This window comes from Phascolarctos cinereus, unplaced genomic scaffold (assembly GCF_003287225.1).
Source record: "Phascolarctos cinereus isolate Bilbo 61053 unplaced genomic scaffold, phaCin_HiC Scaffold_5;HRSCAF=322, whole genome shotgun sequence".
Lineage (NCBI taxonomy): Eukaryota > Metazoa > Chordata > Mammalia > Diprotodontia > Phascolarctidae > Phascolarctos > Phascolarctos cinereus.
The window spans coordinates 289,741,743-289,762,848 of NW_027555958.1; the positions used below are offsets into that span (position 1 = coordinate 289,741,743).

Below are 21,106 nucleotides of genomic sequence, written 5' to 3' on the forward strand. Positions count from 1 at the left end.
AAGACATTGGCCCAAACCAAATTTCTGCTAAAATGCTTTCTAGTTTTCCTAGCAGTTCTTGCTAAATTAAAAAAGAAAATCTTTACTCCAGTAATTTACATTCTTGGATTTATCAAATATGAAGTTACTATTTTCAATGACTTGTCTGTATCTTATTTAGGCTGTTCAAGTGATCCAATTTTCTGTTGTTGTATCCAACACTAAGTGATTTTTTAATGAGTTTAGAATACAGTTTTAAGATTTCATAATGCAAAACTTCTTTCATTCATACCCCTACTATTTCCCATTGAGATTCTAGATATTTTTCTTCCAAATTTTGTTACTTCATAACAAAATAAATAATCCTGCTCAAAATAAATAAAAGTATCTCCTTAGCATTAAGCATTATCTATATAAATCTATGCATTTAATTATTATCATTTTAATTATATTGGCATGGCCCACACTCAAGCAGTGATTTTCTTTCCAATATACCTTACTTTACTTCTGTAAAGGGTACTTTAAAGAGTTGGATTTATATAAATATTATGAATGCCTTGATAGATTAACTCCCATATATTTTATACTTAATAGTTATTTTGGACAAAATTTCTTTTATTTCTTCCTATCTTTTTTGTACTTTATAGTAATGATGGTTTTTTCATTAATTTATTTTTTTAAAATTCTCAACATTCACTTCCACAAGATTTTGAGTTCCAAATTTCCTGCCCATCTCGTCCCTCCCCCCACCCCAAGATGGCATGCACTCTGAATACCCCTTCCCCTAATCTGCCCTCCCTTCTATCCACCCCCCACTCTTATCCTCTTCTCCTTCAATTTTCCTATAGGGCAGGATAGATTTCTGCACCCCATTGCCTGTATATCTTATTTCCCAGTTGCATGTGAAAACAATTTTTTAACATTTGTTTTTAAAACTCAGGATTCCAAATTTTCTCCCTTCCTCCCTCCCCACCCACCCTCATTGAGAAGGCCAGAAACTCAATACAGGTTATACATGTGTAGTCATGTAAAACACTTCCATAGTAGTCATGTTGTGAAGAACTAAGTATATTTCCCTTATCCTTTCCCACCCCGTTTATTCTATTGTCTCTGTCCCTGTCCCTTCTTAGAAGTGTTTGCTTCTGATTACGCTCTCCCCCAATCTGCCTACCCTGCTCTCTTGTCCCCTCCCCCCCCATTTTCCTGTAGGGTAAGAGAGATTTCCATACCCAATTGAGTATGTTTGTTATTCCCTCCTTAAGCCAAATCTGATGAGAATAAGATTCACTCATTCCCTCTCACCATCCCCCATTTCCCCTCCACTGTAAAAGCCTTTTCTTGTCTGTTTTATGTGAGATAATTTACCCCATTCTACCTCTCCCTTTCACTTTCTCCCAATATAATTCTCTCTCACTCCTTAATTTTATTCTCTGGATATCACCCCTTCCATGTAGGTATGTAAACAGTTCAAACTTAATAAGTCCCTCATGATTTCTCTTTCTTGTTTACCTCTTCTTGTTTCTCTTGAGTCTTGTATTTGAAAGTCAAATTTTCTATTCAGCTCTGATCTTTTCATCGAGAATACTTGAAAGTCCTCTATTTCACTGAATGTCAATTTTTTCCCCTGAAGGATTATACTCAGTTTTGCTGGGTAGGTGATTCTTGGTTATAATCCTATCTCCTCTGCCCTCTGAAATATCATATTCCAAGCTCTCCAGTCTCTTAATGTAGAAGCTGCTAAATCTTGTGTTATCTTGATTGTTTCCACAATACTTGAACTGTTTCTTTCTGGCTGCTTGCAATATTTTCTGTTTGAGCTGGGAACTCTGGAATTTGGCTACAATATTCCTAGGAGTTTTCCTCTTTCAGGAGGTGATCAGTGGATTCTTTCAATTTCTATTTTGCCCTCTGGTTCTAAAGTATCAGGACAGTTTTGCTTGATAATTTCTTGAAAGATGATCTCTAGGCTCTTTTTTTTGATTATGGCTTTCAGATAGTCCAATAATTTTTAAATGATCTCTCCTGGATCTGTTTTCCAGATCAGTTGTTTTTCTAATGAGAAATTTCACATTGTTGTCTATTTTTTCATTTTTTTCGTTTTGATTTACAATGTCTTGATTTCTCATAAAGTCACTAGCTTCCAATTGCTCCATTCTAATTTTTTTTTTTGGTCTAGGTAATGGGGTTAAGTGACTTGCCCAGAGTCACAGAGATAGTAAGTGTTATGTGTCTGAGGCCAGATTTGAACCACCTAGCTGCCCCTTCATTCTAATTTTTAAGGAAATATTTTCTTTTTTTTTTTTTTTTTTTTTGGCTAGGCAGTGGGGTTAAGTGACTTGCCCAAGGGCCATACAGCCAGTAAGTGTTATATGTCTGAGGTCGGACTTGAACTCAGGTCCTCCTGAATCCAGGGCCGGTTCTGTATCCACTGTTCCACCTAGCTGCCCCTAAGGAAGTATTTTCTTTAGTGAGTTTTTGGACTTCCATTTCCATTTGGCCAGTTCTGCTTTTGAAGGCATTCTTCTCCTCAGTGGCTTTTTGGACCTCTTTTGCCATTTGGGTTAGTCTATTTTTTAAGGTGTTATTTTCTTCAGCACTTTTCTGGGTCTCCTTTAGCAAGCTGTTCACTTGTTTTTCATGATTTTCTTGCATCACTCTCATTTCTCTTCCCAGTTTTTCTTCTTCTTCTCTTACTTCCTTCTCAAAATCCTTTTTGAGCTCTTCCATGGCCTGGGACCAATTCATATTTTTCTTGGAGGCTTTGGAGGTAGGAGCTTTAACTTTGTTGTCTTCTTCTAGTTATATGTTTTGATCTTGTCACCAAAGAAATATTCTATGGTCTGACTTTTTTTGTGCAGTTTGCTCATGATCCCAGCCAATTACTTGAGTTATAAACTCTTCGTTAAGGTAGGGGTCTGCTTCCAGTGTGGAGAATGCACTGTCCCAAGCCTCGGTGGGCTTTGTGCAGCTGTTCTCAGAGATATACTTCTAGAGACCTGTAAATTTTCAGTTCTTCCAAGGCGGTATGATCAAAGACGAGGTGTTTACTCCCCTTCCTGGCCTGTGCTCTGGTCTATGAGTGACCATAAACACTCTTTTCTGCCTTGGAACTGTGAAGATGATTCTCTCTGCACCACCACTACAAGCTCCACCACTCCAGCACTCCTCCTTGCCCCAGGACGGCCACCCAGAACTGTGACCCAAATCCAAGCACAGGCAAAGCAAGAGAATCCTGCCTCAGCACCAGCAAAGAGATCCCTGTAATCCCCCTGTGATCAGCCACTCAATTTCTCCTCAGTCTGTGGGCCTGAAGCTCTGGAAGCAGCTGCTGCCCTGGGGCTGCACCAGGACTGGGGCTGGGACCAAGTTTCTCTCTCACCGTAGTCACAGACTTTTCCTACTGACCTTCTAAGTTCTCCTTGGCGTTAGTGGGTTGAGAAGTCTGGAAACAGCTGTCCGTGATTCAGTCCTCCAAGGCCTGCTCCAGGGTCGCTGAGGCCTGTTTTGCCTGCATGCTGAACTGTGTTCCTTTCCCTGCCTGGCATGACAGACTTTTTCAACCAACCATCCAGGTTGTCTTGGGCTAGAAATTTGTTTCATTCTATCTTTTTATGGGTTCCGCTGCTTTAGAATTTATTTTGAGCCATTTTTTTTACAGGTATTTGGAGTGGTTTGGGGGAGAGCTCAAGCAAGTCCCTGCTTTTACTCCAACATCTTGGTTCCACCCTCAAGAAATGCTGATTTTTGAGGAGGACTTATTTTGTATCTTGCTACCTTGCTGTAGCTAATAAGGATAAGCACTGATTTCCTTATTTATAAAAAAACGCTTTATGGTTTGTTTACAGTGTTCATTCTTCACAAACACATGAACAGGTAGTATACAATTATTCTTATTATTTTATTGATAAGGAAACTGAGGCTCAATGTTCAAGTGACTTGCCCAACGTCACACAGCACCTGGTGGATCAGGTCTTCTGGATTCCAAACCCAGTGATTTTTTTCCCATATGCTCATTGCCTCTTTTTAAAAAAAAACATTTTTTGGGGCAGCTAGGTGGCACAGTGCACACTTACTAGTGGTATGACCCTAGGCAAGTCACTTAACCCCACTGCCTAGCCAAAAAAATTTTTTTTAAAAAAAATTTATGAACTTGACAAATGTCAACAAAAATGACTATTTACATATACAAAGAACAAAAAGAGATTTTTATATGAAATTGAAAATCTCTATTACATACAGCTTGGTTTTTTTAAAAATATGCTCTTTCTACGGGCAGCTAGGTGGCACAGTGGATAGAGCACCAGCCCTGAAGTCAGGAGGACCTGAGCTCAAATCCGGCCTCAGACCAAACACTTGACACTTACTAGCTGTGTGACCCTGGGCAAGTCACTTAACCCCAATTGCCTAAAAAAAAACTTGAAAAAAAAATTTAAAAAAAAATATGCTCTTTCTTTTCCTAAACTTCCTTTGCTTTCTTCTATTTATTTTTATAATCTTTCATTGAAGTTATTTTCTTTCTTTTTTTCAGTAATGGGGAGACTGGACAATAAGGAGCTGGATTAGAATGTGCATAATATCCTGCTTTGGAAAATTCATGATCGAGAGACTCTTTCCTTCTCTGCTTAACTGTATGCCCAGGTAGCCTGTATGTTTCCTGCTGGCTAATTATATGGTGACAAAAAGCCATTTATATGGCTGCTGAGCAGGAACTGAGCATACATACAAAAGGCTCAGGCAGATGAACTTGCTTTCTCATCCCTAGTGGCAAGTAAGGCAAGAAATACTGTAAGAAGAGGAGACTTAGCCATGACTGCATCATGTCTCTGCTTCTTCTGTTTCTATTAAGTCTGTTCTTTCCAAGATTTTAGGTGATTTAAAGACAGAATAGACCAGCTCAGAAGAACCATCAAAGATCTTCTTGGCATGTAGAGCTGGGAGCAGCAATTTCCATGAACACTGAGGAGCCAGGCCTGAGGAGGGAATGTGTGACTCAGGTCAGCAGTAAATCAACCCAGCAGTCAAGACACCATGTCCTGAAAGCAAGGGAGCAATTGTTTCATTGCTATGTTGTACCTGGCAGTGAATTTGGGAAGAAGTGGAATGTTTTGTGTCAATCACTTTAAATTTGAGTTACCTTTCTGGAGGAGAGTATGCTCCTGCTTTGGGATGTTGTTATACTTCATTCCTTGATATAACTTCTCAGTTAGCACTCCTTTGGAAAAGCTAATTTATTTTAATTGATTAAATGATATTAAAACAGTATTAACTGGCAACTGACATTAGAGACATCAGATGGAGGCTCATGAACAATATAGTACTAGACTAGAGTTACCTCTAGAAACCTGAAGGGAGAAATAGTTATACTCCGGAGACCCAATCTGCCAGTGCCAATCGGAGTTGGGAAAGTGACACTACAGACAATGCAACACTTCTTTTTTTCTGGCATCTCTACCACAACCTCTCTTCTCCCTACCAAAAATCTACTACTCTTTTAAGAAAAAAAAAAGCCCTCCTTATAATAAATAAGCATAGTCAAACAAAATAAATTCATAAATAAGCCGTGTCTTAAACCATCTGTCTCATTCTGTGCATCACTCCTTTGCTGAAGGAGAGGGGTAGTAAAGATGGGGTGGAGACAGGGAAGTATGGTTGATTATTGGTCTTCTGGAGTCCTGGTTATTCATTATATTGATCAGAGACCTTAATTTTTTTTTTAAGCAGAAAAGTAAATAATTTGCAATAAAAGTGCTTGGTATCAATTTTTTAAATACCATAATAGCACTCAATACATATTTGTTGTTTGTTTGCTTTGAATGCAACTCTTTTTAAAAAATTAGTGTTAGTTTTCAACATTCACTTTTATAAGATTTTGAGTCCTAAATTTTTCTCCTCCTTCCCCCCCTTCCCCCTCTCATCCTTAAGATGGCATGCAATCTGATATAGGCTATACCTGTAAAATAATATTAAACTTATTTCCACATTAGCCATATTGTGAAAGAAGAATCAGAACAAAAGGGAAAAACCACGAGAAAGAAAAAACAAAAGCAAAAGAAAATATTATGCTTTGATCTGCATTCAGACTCCATAGTTCTTTCTCTGGATTTTCCATCATGAGTCTTTTGGAACTGTCTTAGATCACTGTATTGCTGAGAAGAGCTAAGTCTATCAAAGTTAGTCACTGAACAATGTTGCTGTTTCTATGTACAGTGTTCTCCTGGTTCTGCTCACTTCACTCAGCATCAGTTCATATAAGTCTTTCCAGGTTTTTCTGAAACCCACCTGCCCATCATTTCTTATGGAACAACAGTATTCTATTACATTCATATATCACAACTTATTCAACCATTCCCCACTTAATGGGCACCCCCTCAATTTCCAATTCTTGGCCACCACAAAAAGAGCTGCTATAAATATTTTTGGACATGTGGGTTCTTTTCCATTTTTTTATGATCCCTTTGGGATACAGACCTAGTAGTGGTATTGCTGGATCAAAGGGTATGCAGTTTTATGGCCTTTTGGGCATAATTCCAAATTGTGAACAGCTTAATTCTTTCAAAGTTGTTTTCCTTTTTCATGGTATTGTTATTGTAAATTGTTCTTCTGATTCTCATTCTGTTTTGCATCTGTTTATATGAGTCTTCCCTCATTTCTGTGAAACCATCTCTTTTATAATTTCTTACAGCACAATAATATTCCATTATATTAATATACCAAAATTTGTTTAGCCACTCCCCAACTGATGGACATCCACTTTGTTTCCAGATGTAGAACAAAAAGTGCTGCTATGAATATTTTTCGTACATATGGGTCCTTTCTTCCATTCTTTGATTATTTTGTGTGTGAAAAAATTCTCCAAATTAGTAATTACAGAAATACAAATTTAAGCAACTCTAAGGTTCCCTCTCAGATTGTCAAAGACAATGAAAAAGAAAATAACAGTTGTTGAAGAGACTGTGGGAAAAGAGACACCCTAATTCAATGTTTGTGGAGCTGTGAATTGGTCTAACTATAGACTAGTTTCCCTATACTCTGCTTTGTCTCTCCCTGGTTTGGCTATCAAGGCCATATTTGTTTAACAGATGGAATTTGTTAGGCTGCCTTCTCTTCCACTTTTTGCAAATAGTCAATATGATATTTTTGTGGAATGGAGAGAAGGTAAAACTCATTAGAATGAAAGCTGTACATTATGGGGGAGTATGAAATATGACTGGATGGTTATCATGGACCTATATCAAAAAAGGGCCTTAAATCAGCCAGAGAAGTTTAGATTAAATTGGAGAGAAATTGGAAACAGTTGTGGGACAGATACTGAAGTCAGGGTCAATGTAATGCAAACCTCATACAGCAGAGCAGGATTGGTTCTTTGGCTCTCACAGTAAATTGTAACTGGGGAAGAATTGGAGAGACAGAGACAGAATGATAGTCAGTAAGCATTTATTAAACCATTGCTATGTGTCAGGAACTATGCCAAGAGCTAGGGAGAGATATAAAGAAAGACAAAAAATTGACCCTGCCTTTAAGGAGCTTACTTCCTAATTGGCAGAGGTAATATGTAAATAACTAGGTAAATGTAAGATGTCTATGGAGTAGGTGGAAGGTAGTATGAAAGTGGAAGTCACTAGCACTTTCATTAGGGTGAGGTGTGAAGATAAGGAAAGGCTTCCTACAGAAGTTGAGCCTTGAAGGAAACCAGGGAAACTAAGAGGCAGAAGCTAGGGGTTTATGTAATATTGCAACTGTTCTTTGATCATTTGACATAATTCACTTGTAAATCTATCTGGTCCTAGGTTTTTTCCCCCTTTGGAATTTCAGTTATGGCCTATTCTATTTGTTTTTTCTGAGACTGGGTTACTTGGATTTTCTGTTTCTTGTTGAGTTAACCTGGGAATTTTATATTTTTGTAAATATTCATATTTCATTCCAATCAACAGATTTTTTGGGGTATATAACTGGACAAAATGGTTTCTAAAAATTTCCTTTACTTCCTCTTCATTTGTCATGAATTCTCTTTAATTATTTATATTGATAATTTTAATTTCCTTTTTCTTTTTTAAAAAACAGATTTGTGAATGGTTTATTTAATTAGTCCCCCTCCCCCACAAAAAAAGCAGCTCTTAGGGTTTGTCAATTCAATAGTTTTGTTGTTTTCAGTTTTATTCATCCCTTCTTTGATCTTCTGAATTTCTATTTTTTGTCTGGATGGTTTTTTTATTTGTTGCTTTTCTAGTTTTTTGTTTGATAGATCAATTCAATGATCTGTTCTTTTTCTTTTATTGATGAAAGTGCCTAAAAATTAACTTTTTTCCTAAGGATTTCTTTGGCTAAACCCTAAGATTTAATGTCATCTTGTTTTCGTTTTCTTTGATGAAATCATGTATCATTTCTATGATTTTTTCCCTTTTATTCACCAATTCTAAAGAATAAAATTATTTCATGTAAAATAACATTTGAATCTTTTCTCCAAAGTTCCTTTATTGCTTATAGTTTTTGTTGTGTTTTGGTCAACAAAGGATGTATTTAATATTTGTGCTTTTCTGTATTTATGAGATTTTTTTTTATGTGTTAAGAAACAGTCAATTTTTGTAAAGGGGCCACACACAGCTGAAAGATATGGATGTTCCTTCCTATTTCCATTTAATAATCACCAGAGAGATTCACCATATCCAAGTTTTCTAGAATTCTATTCAGGTCCTTACATTTTTTGTTACTTATCTTTTTGTTAGATCTAGCTAGATCTAGAAGAGGCACACTGAAGTATCCCACTACTATAATTTTATTATATGTATCTTCCTGTAGTTTGATACATTTTTCTTTTAAGTACTCAGATGTTAAGAATATATATTAAATACTGATAGTATTTTGTTATCTATCATGCCTTTACACACAGTGTGATTTGTCTGCTCTTTTAATTATGGTTATTTTTAGTTTTGCTTTGTATAAGATCTAAAAAATAATATTCTGCTCCAGCCCCTCATTTTAATTGTGAATCTTTTTGTTTGAAGTGTCTCAGATTTTTAAATTCTGCTTCCTAATCTATTCTACTACCCTCTTCTGTTTTTCTAAGTTCATTCCTTCATGTTCATTATTATGATTGTTAATTGCATCTTTCTCTCCATCATATACTCCTACATTTTTCCTCTCTTTTCCCCTCACCCAAACTTTTCTTTACCAAGAAGAAGGGTGGAGAAAGAGAAGGAATGTGATCAATGCTAATTATCTATAACTGAAGTAATCTGTTCTCACTTCACAGCTTTCTCTCCTAAGTCCCTACTGTATTAATGCTTGACTAGGTTTTCCTTAAAAGCTACTGAAATCATCCTAGAGACTTGCTTGTACCACTGAAAGAGATTCCTAGTAGCCTAAGTACAAGAGCCAACACATGAGGAGTCAAGAGATCCTCTCTTGACATCAGCACATCTCCATGGTAAATGAAGAGAAACCGTGTCAAACTCTATCAATGCTATATCTTCACTGAATACTTTTTACTCATCACTTTCTCACTTGGTCATTTAATCAGCTTCTATTTGTTCATTTATTATCTCTATGCATATAATTCTTGGATCAATATATCCAGCCCAAAGTTCTCTCTTCAGTTCCACTGATTGCCTGGACATTTTACACTGGATATTCAGTAAGCATCTCAAACTTAACAAGTCCAAAACTGAACTCATTATCTCTCTCCCAAAACCCACTTCTCTTCCAAACTCCTTTTTTTTGACAAGGGCCCTACCATCCTTCTAGTCACCTAGATGTACAACCTCATTGTTATTCTCCAAACCCTCACTCCTACTCACCTCACACATCTAATCAGTTGATAAATCTTGACATTCTCAGTAACTTCTCTCATATATGTCCCTTTTTGCCCTACTCATGGCTACTATCCCTGTTAGGAGCCTCACTACTTCTTGCCTAGATTTGCTATAGCAGTTTCTTACCTGATTGTCCAACTTAAAGTTTCCTTCCACTCCCATCTATCCTCCACAGAGTTGTCAAAGTGATTTTCCTAAAGTGCAAATCTGACCATGTCACTCCCTTCCTTAGCGAATTTCAGTGGTTCCCTATTGTCTCTAGGATCAAACATAAGCTCCTTTGTTTATCTTTTAAAGCCCTTTACAATCTAGCCCCAACCTCATTATGCTCCTTTCCACACAGGTTCAGCCAAACTAGCCTTTTTGTTTTTCCTCAAACATGACAACTCCATCTTTCATCTCCACACCTTTGCACTGGTCATCCCCATGCCTGGAACAATTCTACTTTGTGACTACCTCTTAGAACCTTTGGTTTCCCTCAAAACTCTTGTTTAAGGGACACCTAAATGAAGTCCCTAGTTGTCTGTGCCTCACTTTAAAAATTTATCTTGTATTTCTTTTGTATATCTTTTATATGTATTTATGTGCCTTTTTATTTCCCCCGCTAGACTGTAAGTCTCCTCTGATAGAATGTAAGCTCCCTAAAAACAGAAACTTTCATTTTTGTCTTTGTAACCTAGCATGCACAGTACCTGGCACACAGTAGGCTCTTAATAAATGCTTGATTAAAATTCCCTCCCCCTGATTCCACATTCAATAAGCAACCTTATGATTATTAACTTGTTTTTTTATTTATAGCTAGAAACCAAGAAGACAGTACCTTGGAAAACCTTCACTGGAAGGGCATATCACTCTATAAATTAAGAAGCTGAATTTCTGATTTACAAATCAGTATATTGTGAATTTGTGACTCAGTCCCCTGGAGCCTTATTATTGCCTAGTAAAGTGATAAAATCAAGATTCTAAACCTGAAAAGCTGAGAACCAGACCTTGGATGATGGTGATACTATCAACATTGAGCAACCCCAACAGGACAACCTGAAACAGGCTGCAAGTCTTACCCATCTTTATTAGATCTTAAATCATTTCCGTTTTATATCAGCCACCCTGATTTCAGATGACTTCCCTCCAGGTATCATTCCAGGTTTAATTCAGGCTCTACCCTTGGGTCAACATCTGAGGCTTTTACCCACTTATTTGCTTCCTATGCCTTCATACTCACACATTGTTCACTGGTCTCTGGAATAAATTCCCCTTCACTGTTAATACTGGTATAAGATCCCTGTCGTGCGATGCGTTGTTGACGTTCTGGCACATACCCTGGGGGAGGTGAGCTTCGGCCAGGGTTCTGAGAGCCTGTAGCATAAAAGATTTTTGTATATAAGTATTTTTGATAACTTTTGATAAAAGTTCAGAGAAATGAGCAGCAGGAAAGGAACAAGTATATAGTGGGGCAAGTGCAGAGTTTCCAACTTCTGAAGAAGGTTTATATATAACATAAGTTACAAGAACTACAATGGGTACATAAACTAAAAAAGACTTTAGCACAAATCTCTAAACTAGTCCCAGGTTTCCCTCAGTATTGCAGTGGCTTCCCCCAATATAACCTTTGGGACCTCAGCTCTCAGAAGCGAATCAAAAGTCCTATCCTAGCAAGAATATGAATCAATCAATAAAGAGGGCACAAATAAGAGCTTAGACATATGCCAAAATAAACTCTAGAGAACAAATTCTAATCGATCAAACCTAGATAACATTTTCTAAAATTCCCAAACCAGTATAAAAACATTAAAATAGCATCCAAACTAAATTCAAACTGCTGTAAGAAAATAAAATAGCTTGAAGGAGCCTTAGAAATCATCAAATCCAATCACAGGTAAGGAAACTGAGGCCCAAAGAGGGGAAGTGACTTAACCAAGGTCACTCAGATGAGAAGCTGGGATTTGAAAAAAGGTCCAGAATTCTCTATCTACTCCTTGTGACTTGAGTCATTCAAATCTTTTGAGCACAGCATAATTCCTAAACAGCACCATTTGGGAAACTAACAATACTCTCTTCTCCCTTAAGAAGAGCCTAGAAAAAATACCCAGTTCAGGACTTCAAAAATAACAGCAGAAATTTTGTTACAATTTTCATTAATAGAAAAAGAGAGTTTGGCTATTTACCCTAAATGAGAATTCCTCTTCCCCTTGTCCTACTGCTACTTATTCCTTACCAAACCTCAGCTCTGGATTATACCTCCCAACTATCTCCTTTTGTCCTAAGCACCTGCTGCTGAACGGAGCCAGAAGAAGTATCATAGGTGGGCCTGACCAGTTTCATTAAAAAGTCATGTTAACCAGTTTCTTTCTTTCTTCCTCTAATAATGAATTTATTTTTAGTTTTCCACATTCACTTCCATAAGATTTTGAGTTGTAAATTTTCTCCCCCTCCCTGTCTTCCTCCCTCCCCAAGGAGGGTGTGTAATCTGTTATAGGCTCTACATATACATTCATATTAAACATATTTTCCCATTAGTCATGACGTAAAGAAGAATTAGAACTGATGGGAGGAACCACAAGAATGAAGCAATAAAACAAAACAACAAAAGAAAAGGAGAGCAAATACTATGCTTCCATATGCATTCAGACTCCATAGTTCTTTCTCTGGATGAGGATAGCATTTTCCATCTTGAGTCTTTTGGAGTTGCCTTAGATCCTTGCATTGGTGAGAAAAGCCAAGTCTATCCAAATAAGTCATCGCACAATGCGGCTGTTACTGTGTCCTGCTCATTTCACTCAGCATCAGTTCATATAAGTCTTTCCAGGTTTTTCTGAAGTCTGCCTGCTCATCATTTCTTATGGAACAATAATATTACATTACATTCATATGCCACAACTTGTTCAGCCATTCCCCAATTGATGGGCATCTCCTTAATTTCCAATTTTTGGCCACCACAAAAAGAGCTGCTATAAATACTTTTGTACATGTGGATCCTTTTCCTGTTTTTATGATCTCTTTGGAAGTGGTATTGCTGGGTCAAAGAGTACGCACAATATAGCCCTTTGAGCATAGTTCCAAATTACTCTCCAAAATGGTTGGATCAGTTTACAACTCCACCAACAATGCATTAAGTGTTCCAATTTTCCCACATCTTCTCCAACATTTAGCATTTTCTTGCTTTGTCATGTTAGCCAATTTGACAGGTGTGATGTGGTACCTCAGAATCATTTTGATTTGCATTTCTCTAATCAATAGTGATTTAGAGCATTTTTTCACATGACTATATGACTATAGATAGCTTTAATTTCTTCCTCTGAAAATTGCCTGTTCATATCCTTTGATCATTTCTCAAATGGGGAATGACTTGTATTCTTATAAATTTGACTCAGTTCTCTCTATATTTTAGAAATGAGTCCCTTATCAGAGAGACTGGTTGTAAAAATTCTTTTCCAGTTTTCTGTTTCCCTCCTAATCTTGGTTGCACTGGCTTTGTTTGTGCAAAAACTTCAATTTAATGTAATCAAAATATCCATTTTGCATTTAATAATGTTCTCTTTCTCGGTCATAAATTCTTTCCTTCTCCATAGACCTGATAGGTAAACTATTCCTTGCTCTCCTAGTTTGCTTATAGTATCAGTCTTTGCATTTAAATCATGTACCCACTTTGACTTTATCTTAGTATAGGGTGTAACATGTTGGTCTATGCATAGTTTCTGCCCTACTATTCTCTAGTCTTTCCAGCAGTTTTTGTTAAATAGTGATTTTTATCCCAGAAATTGGAGTCTTTGGATTTATCAAACAGTAAATTACTATAGTCATTAACTGTTGTGTCTTGCATACCTAACCTATTCCACTGATCCACCACTCTATTTCTTAGCCAGTACCAAGTAGTTTTCATGACTGCTGCTTTATAATACAATTTAAGATCTGGTACAGCTAGGCCACTTTCCCTTGCATTTCTTTTCATTAGTTCCCTTGATATTCTGGATGTTTTGTTCTTTCAGATTTGGTTTTACTGTTTTTTCTAGCTTTATAAAATAATTTTTTGGTAGTCTCAGTGGTATGGCATCAGTTTCGACTAGGCACTAGTTGGTGGAGTTGCCTTTTATTGATCCCCTATCTCAGTCCCTATAGATTCTACTCCAAAGCTTCTTTTCTTCCAGTGATCTATTAATTGCCAAATCTGATGGTCTTTTCTCAGTCCTCATCCTTCTCAACCCATCTGCTGCATGACACTCCTGACCACCTTCTCCTCTCTTCCAGGATACTTTTTCGTCTTTGGATTTTTATGACACTGATCTCTCCTGTATCTCCTCCTGTCTCTAACCACTCCTTCTCAAGTTTCTCTTACTTCAGTTTGGTTTTGCTTTGGATCATCACATGCCCCCTAACTGTAAGCTTCCCATGGTTCTGTCCTGGGATCTCCTCTCTCTTGATGATAATCAGCTTCCATAGGTTTAATGATCATCTCTACACAGATGACTTCCAGATATATATATCTAGTCTGCTCTCTTGGCCAGCTATCTATTGAACTTTTCAAACTGAATATTCCAGAGGCAACTGAAACTCAATATTTCCAAATCTGAACCTATTACCTTTTCCCCAACTCAATCACCTGTTCTAAACTTCCACAGTTCTGTCAAAGTCACCTCCATTCTTTCTGTTTCCCAGATTTATAATCATAGGGCTACCATGGACCAGGGGTTAAAAGGATTTGTTCCATAAAACTTGGACTCAGTCAAAGGACCGCACTTAAGGACCTCGAGGCTGCAGGTTCCCCACCCCTGCGCCTCGACTCTTCACTCTCTCTTATACCCCCTGCCTTTGTCATTCCCAATTTCTCATTAATTTTCTATCTCTCCTTCACTACTGGGTGTTTGTATACTGTTTTACAAACATATCCCTACTAATATACCTCATCCTCAAAAAACTTATATCATTTGATGATCCGTTAGCTGTTATTCTATATCTCTCCTCCCTTTTCTGGCTAAAGTCCTTGAGAAAACTATCTACAGATATCTTCACCTGTACTCCTTCCACTCTCTTTTTTTAACTCTCTGCAATCTGGCTACCAAACTCATTACTCAACCAAAACCATATTCAAGTTAGTAATGATCTCTTAATTGCCAAATCTAATGACCTTTCCCAGGCCTCATCCTTCTTTTGTTTCTTTGTTTTGTTTTTTAGGCAATTGGGGTTAAGTGACTTGCCCAGGGTCACACAGCTAGTAAGTGTCAAGTGTTTGGTCTGAGGCCAGATTTGAACTCAGGTCCTCCTGACTTCAGGGCCAGTACTCTATCCACTGTGCCACCTAGCTGCCCCAGGCCTCATCCTTCTTGACCTCTCTGTGGTCTCTGACACCAGTGATCACACTGTATTCCTGCATTCTCTCTTCCTTATGTTTTTTCGACACTGTTCTCTCCTGGTTCTCATCCTACCTATCTGACAATTCCTTCTGTCTCTTCACCCACATCACACCCACTAATAGTTGGGTTCCCCCAAGGCTCTATCCTGGGCGCTTTTCTCTTCTCTCTCTATACTATTTCACTTGTTGATTTCATTGGCTCCCATGGATTCAACTATCATCTCTATACCTATGATTCTCAGATCTATATGTCTAGCCCTTACCTCTTTCCTGACCTACAGTCTCACATCTCGAAGTGCCTATTAAACATCTTAGACTCAACATGTCCAAAACTGAACTGATTTTCTTTCCTCCCAAATGCTCCTCTCTTCCTAAGTCTCCTACTACTGTTGAATAAATCACAATCCTCCGTCACCCAGGCCTTCAATCTCAGTATCATCCTTGACTCCTTACTCTCTCCGTTTTCAAGTCCTGTTGATTTTTCTTTCATATTATCTCTCATGTGCACCCCCTTCTCTCTTCTGATGTTGCCACCACTCCTTGCTGCACAGCTGAACTAATGCAATAGCATCCTTTCACTGGCCTTTAAACCCTTAATGACCTGACCATTTTCTACCATTTTCAGTCTTCTTATGCCTTATTTCCTTTCACGTGCTCTTTGATCTAGTGACACTGGCTTATAGTCAGGAAGACTTGAGTTCAAATCTGACCTCAAGTACTTACTAGATGTGTGATCCTGGGCAAATCACTTTGCCTTTGTCTGCCTCAGTTTCCTCAACTGTAAAAATAGCACCTATTATTCCGAAGATCAAATGTGTTAATATTTGTAAAAGTCACTTAGCCTGACACATAGTAAATGCTATATAAATGATTATTCCCTTCCCTTCCACCACCTTTCTTGCCCAAGACACTTTTATCTCCTGACTCCATGCATTTTCATTAGTTGTCCCTCATACCTGGAATGTTTTCCTTCCTCATCTCTGCCTCCTGGCTTACTTCAAGATCTCAGCTAAAAACCAATATGCTACAAGAAGCCTTTCCTGATCCCTCTTAATACTAATACCTTAATTTATTACATATTACTAACACACATATGTAGTTTGTACATAATTGTTCTCATGTTTTCTCCCCCATTAGACTGTAAGTCCCTGAAAGCAGATTGTTTTCCTTTGTATTGCCAGCACTTAGCACAGTGCCTGGGACACAGCAAGTTCTTAATAAATGCTTGCAATTTGATTTGACTTGTTTCTACCTTCATATCTCTTGCCTCTGAGATGCCTCACATTTCTTGCTTCTATTCACGCAGTCACAACTTGATCTAGTCTTTTTTATCATTTCTTGCTTAAGACTATTGCAACAGAATCCTAATTTGTCTCCTGGCCTCAATTTCCCTTCACTCCAATGTGTTTTTCACACTACTACCAAAGGGATTTTCCTTAGGCTCAGATCTGACCACATCTCTTCCCTACTTAGTCAACTCCAGTAGCTTTCTATTGTCTCTGGGATAAAATGTAAACTCCTCCGTTTAGCTTTTAAAGCCCTATATAATCTGGACCCAATCTGTTTTTACAGCCTCAATGTACATTAACTCCTCCACTAAAATTCTATGATCCAGCCAAGCTAGCTTTCTCTGTTCTTCACATGACATTCCACCTCTCATCTCTATGTCTTTCCACCAGCTATTCTCTATGCCTAGAATGCACTCCCTTTGCCTCACAGAATCCCTCTTTTCCTTTATAATGTAGCTCAAGCACTATCAATCTACATAAAGCCTTTCTTGATCCACTTCAACTGCTCTGGGAGAGCCCTCCTGCCTCCAAACTACCTTGTTTACAAATATCGTCTTTATATTTATTCTGTATCTACTTATAGATGTACTTGTTGTCTCCCCAGTTAGAATGCAAGCTCCCTGAGTGTAGCAATAGTTTCTTTCACTGTATTGTTAGCCCTGGTACCCAGCACAATAGCTAGTATGTAATATTCTGAGCTCTTAATGAGTGCTTGTTGATTAATAGTTAATGGCAAAATGACTACTGATAAGGACAACAGATTTAGAGCTGGAGGAACCTCATCTAGCCTAATCCCTTTTTTTTTTTTTACAGCTGAAGAAAATGAAACTCCACAAGGTTAAATGTGACTGGTCTGTGGCTGACCAGGCAGTGAGTGGGCCTGAGCCAGTGGGGATCTGAGCTCAGTTCCTGTGACACCAAGGACAGCACTCTGTCTATGGTACTGTCTTCTCTGGGTGCACTCAAGGCCATCGTCCTTTCCTCTCCAGATTCACTTTTTACTTGTTATTGGCAGAGTAACACTGACTCAGTTAGGGAGGATTCTCCTGAAAGGCTTAACAACAGTATGATTTGGAGCAGGATATGTGCTGTGATGGACTGAAGTAGACCACAGATACCTGACAAGAACCCCTCTAGATTACAGGCAGATGACAACTTGACAACTAGGCCTCTTCACTGTGAGCTCGATGATCTAGGGTCCACTGAGAAATCTCAAGGCATGTCCTGCCTTTGGAGAAAGCCTTGTCTCTTAATTTTTGGTAGTGACAAAACAGGACCTCTGGCACTAACACCTAGGTGGCAGTGCTATGGAAAATACAAGCCTGAAGGAGCCTGGAGAGCCTACAATTGCCTGGCTGGTTTTGCTTTCTAAGAGCTACAGAGAGATTTCTGTTGAGACTTCTTTTGGGGTTTGTAGTATACAGCTGAGGCTCACCATTATGATTAAGGAATATTAGTTGAGCATCAGAACAGCCCTCTGAACTACACTATTCACTCTGCCCTATTTTCATCCTCTTCCTCACTAGCTCTTGACAGCTTACACACTTCTTACACTACTTACACAGCTCCTACAGTTTCTGAAGTGAAGATAAACACAAAGTTGAAAACACGCTGGAGTAATCTTGCCAGCTCTTAGTTTTTCCATTAACTTCCTCTGATAGACATTGGTTGAGGGAGACTTCCTTTTCCTGTCCACAGATGTTGGCCTGTGTACAATAACCCCTGGCCCGATGCCTATCAGATAGTAGCTAGCTCTCTGCAAGCCACAGCATGTATTGGAAAAAGTGAAAGTCCCTGACTGGAAATAAAAGCTCAAAAAACCTTTTGCCATTTTCACCCAGGCTCTCCTGGGGTTGAAGTGTGAGCCTCACGTGAGCCAACCCTCTCACTACCTGTAGATAACCTATTCCTTTCTCAAGGTCTAACTCTGTTGCTACTTCTTATATGAAACTTTCTATGATCATCCCAGGCAGAATGACTCTCTACTGTCTGAATGCCTATGATGTTTTACAATCAATTAAATGACAGTTTTATCACCTATTGCCTTATATTGTAAATATTTATATACTTATCTTCCCTTCTCTACTAGACCATCTACTAGACCTTGCCTTGATGACAAGGATAATGTCTTACACAAGTTTGTATCCTGCAGTGATCAGCAGAATGCCTTCACTACTTCAATGGATCTGTGATTTCACTGACGTGAGTACTTCCTCTCGATGGCACAGACTATAAACCACCTCTAAGTTCTCATTCTATGTAATCCTGATCCATGTTTTTTTCACAGATTCTCTACTGAGGATTTAACAGTGTGCTAGAAGTCTTCTTCTGCTTGGTCATTTTACATTTTATGAGTCTAAGTGTAATGTTTGAGCAGTCCATCAGTTATCCTAAAAATTTTTTTTTAACAAGTATTTTATTGATTCTTTTCTTTCTTATATTACTGTTATTTTCCAATGACTTCTCTTCCTCACTCCAAAAGTACCTTGCTTTAATACAAAGAAGTACATCCAAGCAAAACAAACTAATTCTTCTGTGTAGATCGCTCCTAGAAATATGGTGTATCCCATTTACGTTCAGGATGTGTATCTCCATTGCCTTTTTGGTCACCAATAGTCTGTACTCTTAAGGGATCACAGCTTCCAGACTTGTGGTCATATGGTGTTAAAAAGATGGATTTATGTGTTAGGTTGCAGCCTGGGATCATTAAAAGCATTACACTTTCCTAAATGTAATCCAGCCCACTTTCCCTCAATTCTTGGCCCACCGTCTCCATCTGAGATGGCTTTCTTAGACCAACAGACTAACCTGAAGGACTGTTTATCCAACTGCCTATCAGTATAAACGACATGAATTCTTTATCCATTTGGTTTTTTTTTTGGAGTAGCTCTTAAGGCCTAACTTTTGATTAGTTATAATCTTATTTAGGACTTCTATAACATTCTGGGGTTTGATGCAATAAGCACAACATCATCTACAAACAAGAGCATCTAGAGACCTTACCATCTCTAAGAAATCTTTGACTCTGTATCAGATATCTCTTAAAGAAAAAATATCTTTGGCAAATGCACATCTCCTTGTTGCATATCTTGCTTGGTATTAATAATTGGAAATTCACTGAACAGAGTTCCCTCTATGGTTGCATTTATCAAAGAATCCTTTATGATTGTAAGAGCCTTTAAAACTGTATTTTGCTGTACCAAGGTAAAAAGCATTTTTTTAAAAAGCATTTTTTAGAATTAATAAACAATAGTATGAGCCTGTATTTTTTACACTTTTCAGACAACTGTGTGAATGTGAAGACATAGACTATTTCCTGCAAATGTTTCCTTGTTACTTTCTCACATTTTTACCAAGGCTACCCACAAACCATCTGTAATTCATTATCTTATGAAAGTGAGAAAAGTAGATGTGCTCTCAATTTCCTCTTTTTGGAAGTAGCATCATCTTTGATTTTTTTCTATTCTTTTGATATCTCCCCCTCACTAAAGATATCTTGCAAAATGACCCTTCAGTGGTTCAGGATTGTATCCAGCCAGATTTCCTCTGTCTGTATGTACTTGGCTTGATCTAAAAGTTCTTCCTGAATTAGTCTTAAGTAAAATTTTTATTTCTTCAAGTGACACACTGAGCACTGAGGTAAATATTAAGACTTCAAATGTGTTGGTTCCACTACCATAAAAAATAAAAATCAATCAGTATAAAAAAGTTGCTTTGTTTTCCACTTATTTATTATCTTTCTGCCAGTTTCCACTCTGAATGCTCTTTAGATGACCTGACAGCAAGTTTCTGCAATCTTGTATTCAACCTCCATTTTTCACTATTTTATGATTATGTTTATGATCTTCCACTCTCTTCTTCCACAGCATTTTGCAAATGAATTTATACCTTAAACATGCCCTTGATGGCCTCTTCTTTCTATTTGACAAGAAGATCAATTATTTGCTGGCTGAATTAGTCTTTGGGATTTTTTGGTTTTTTGAGGGATGTAACTGCTTTATCTAGTACTTCCTTCAAGGGCCTCATTTCAATACTACTTTCTCCCAAGATGACATCTCTGGACAGAGGTGGGATAGTCAGCAATATTGGAGATGGACTTGGTGGTCTCATATACATTGAATTAAAAGGTCTCTGAGGTTCCTTTTAACTTTAAAACCATAACAATCATTAAATTTCTATAGGAAACAGTGACAAAGTCAATATTAAAATGGAGAGATGCATGCCAGAAGACATTACCATTTAGTGGATTTGGAACTTAAATGACTGGATTCAATGAAGTTCAAGGTGAATTTGAAAAGAGGCCCCAGAATCTATCATTGGCCCTGTGCTGCTTAACATTTTTGTCAGTGACTTAGATAAAAGCATACATGAGATGCTTATCAAATTTGCGGATAATGAAGCTTGTAAAGAGAACTAAAATGTGAAATGGCAGAGTTAGGATCCTCAAAGAGCAATCCAGAACACTGAATTAAATCTAATAAGGTTACTTTTAATAAGGACACATGCAAACCTTACACCTGAGTTCAAAAGTTCAATCCAACTCAGTTAACATTTATTAAGTGCCTACTATGTGCCAGGCTAGGAGTGGGGGACCTGTGGCCTGGAAGCCACATGTAGCCCTCTAGGTCCTCAAGTGCAGCCCTTTGACCGAATCCAAACTTCACAGAATAAATCCCCTTAAT

The 21,106-nt window shown here is 37.9% G+C and overlaps 1 protein-coding gene across 2 annotated transcripts in view; it reads right to left on the reverse strand.

The window, feature by feature from the left end:
• The window catches only part of MAP3K3 (mitogen-activated protein kinase kinase kinase 3), a 105,469-nt gene that overhangs the window by 27,098 nt on the left and 57,265 nt on the right, over nucleotides 1-21,106 (reverse strand). For both annotated transcript variants that reach the window (XM_020997799.2, XM_020997798.2), the window contains one exon: nucleotides 11,011-11,144. In XM_020997799.2, the coding sequence (XP_020853458.1) occupies nucleotides 11,011-11,144 (134 nt within the window). The remainder of the gene's footprint in view (nucleotides 1-11,010; nucleotides 11,145-21,106) is intronic.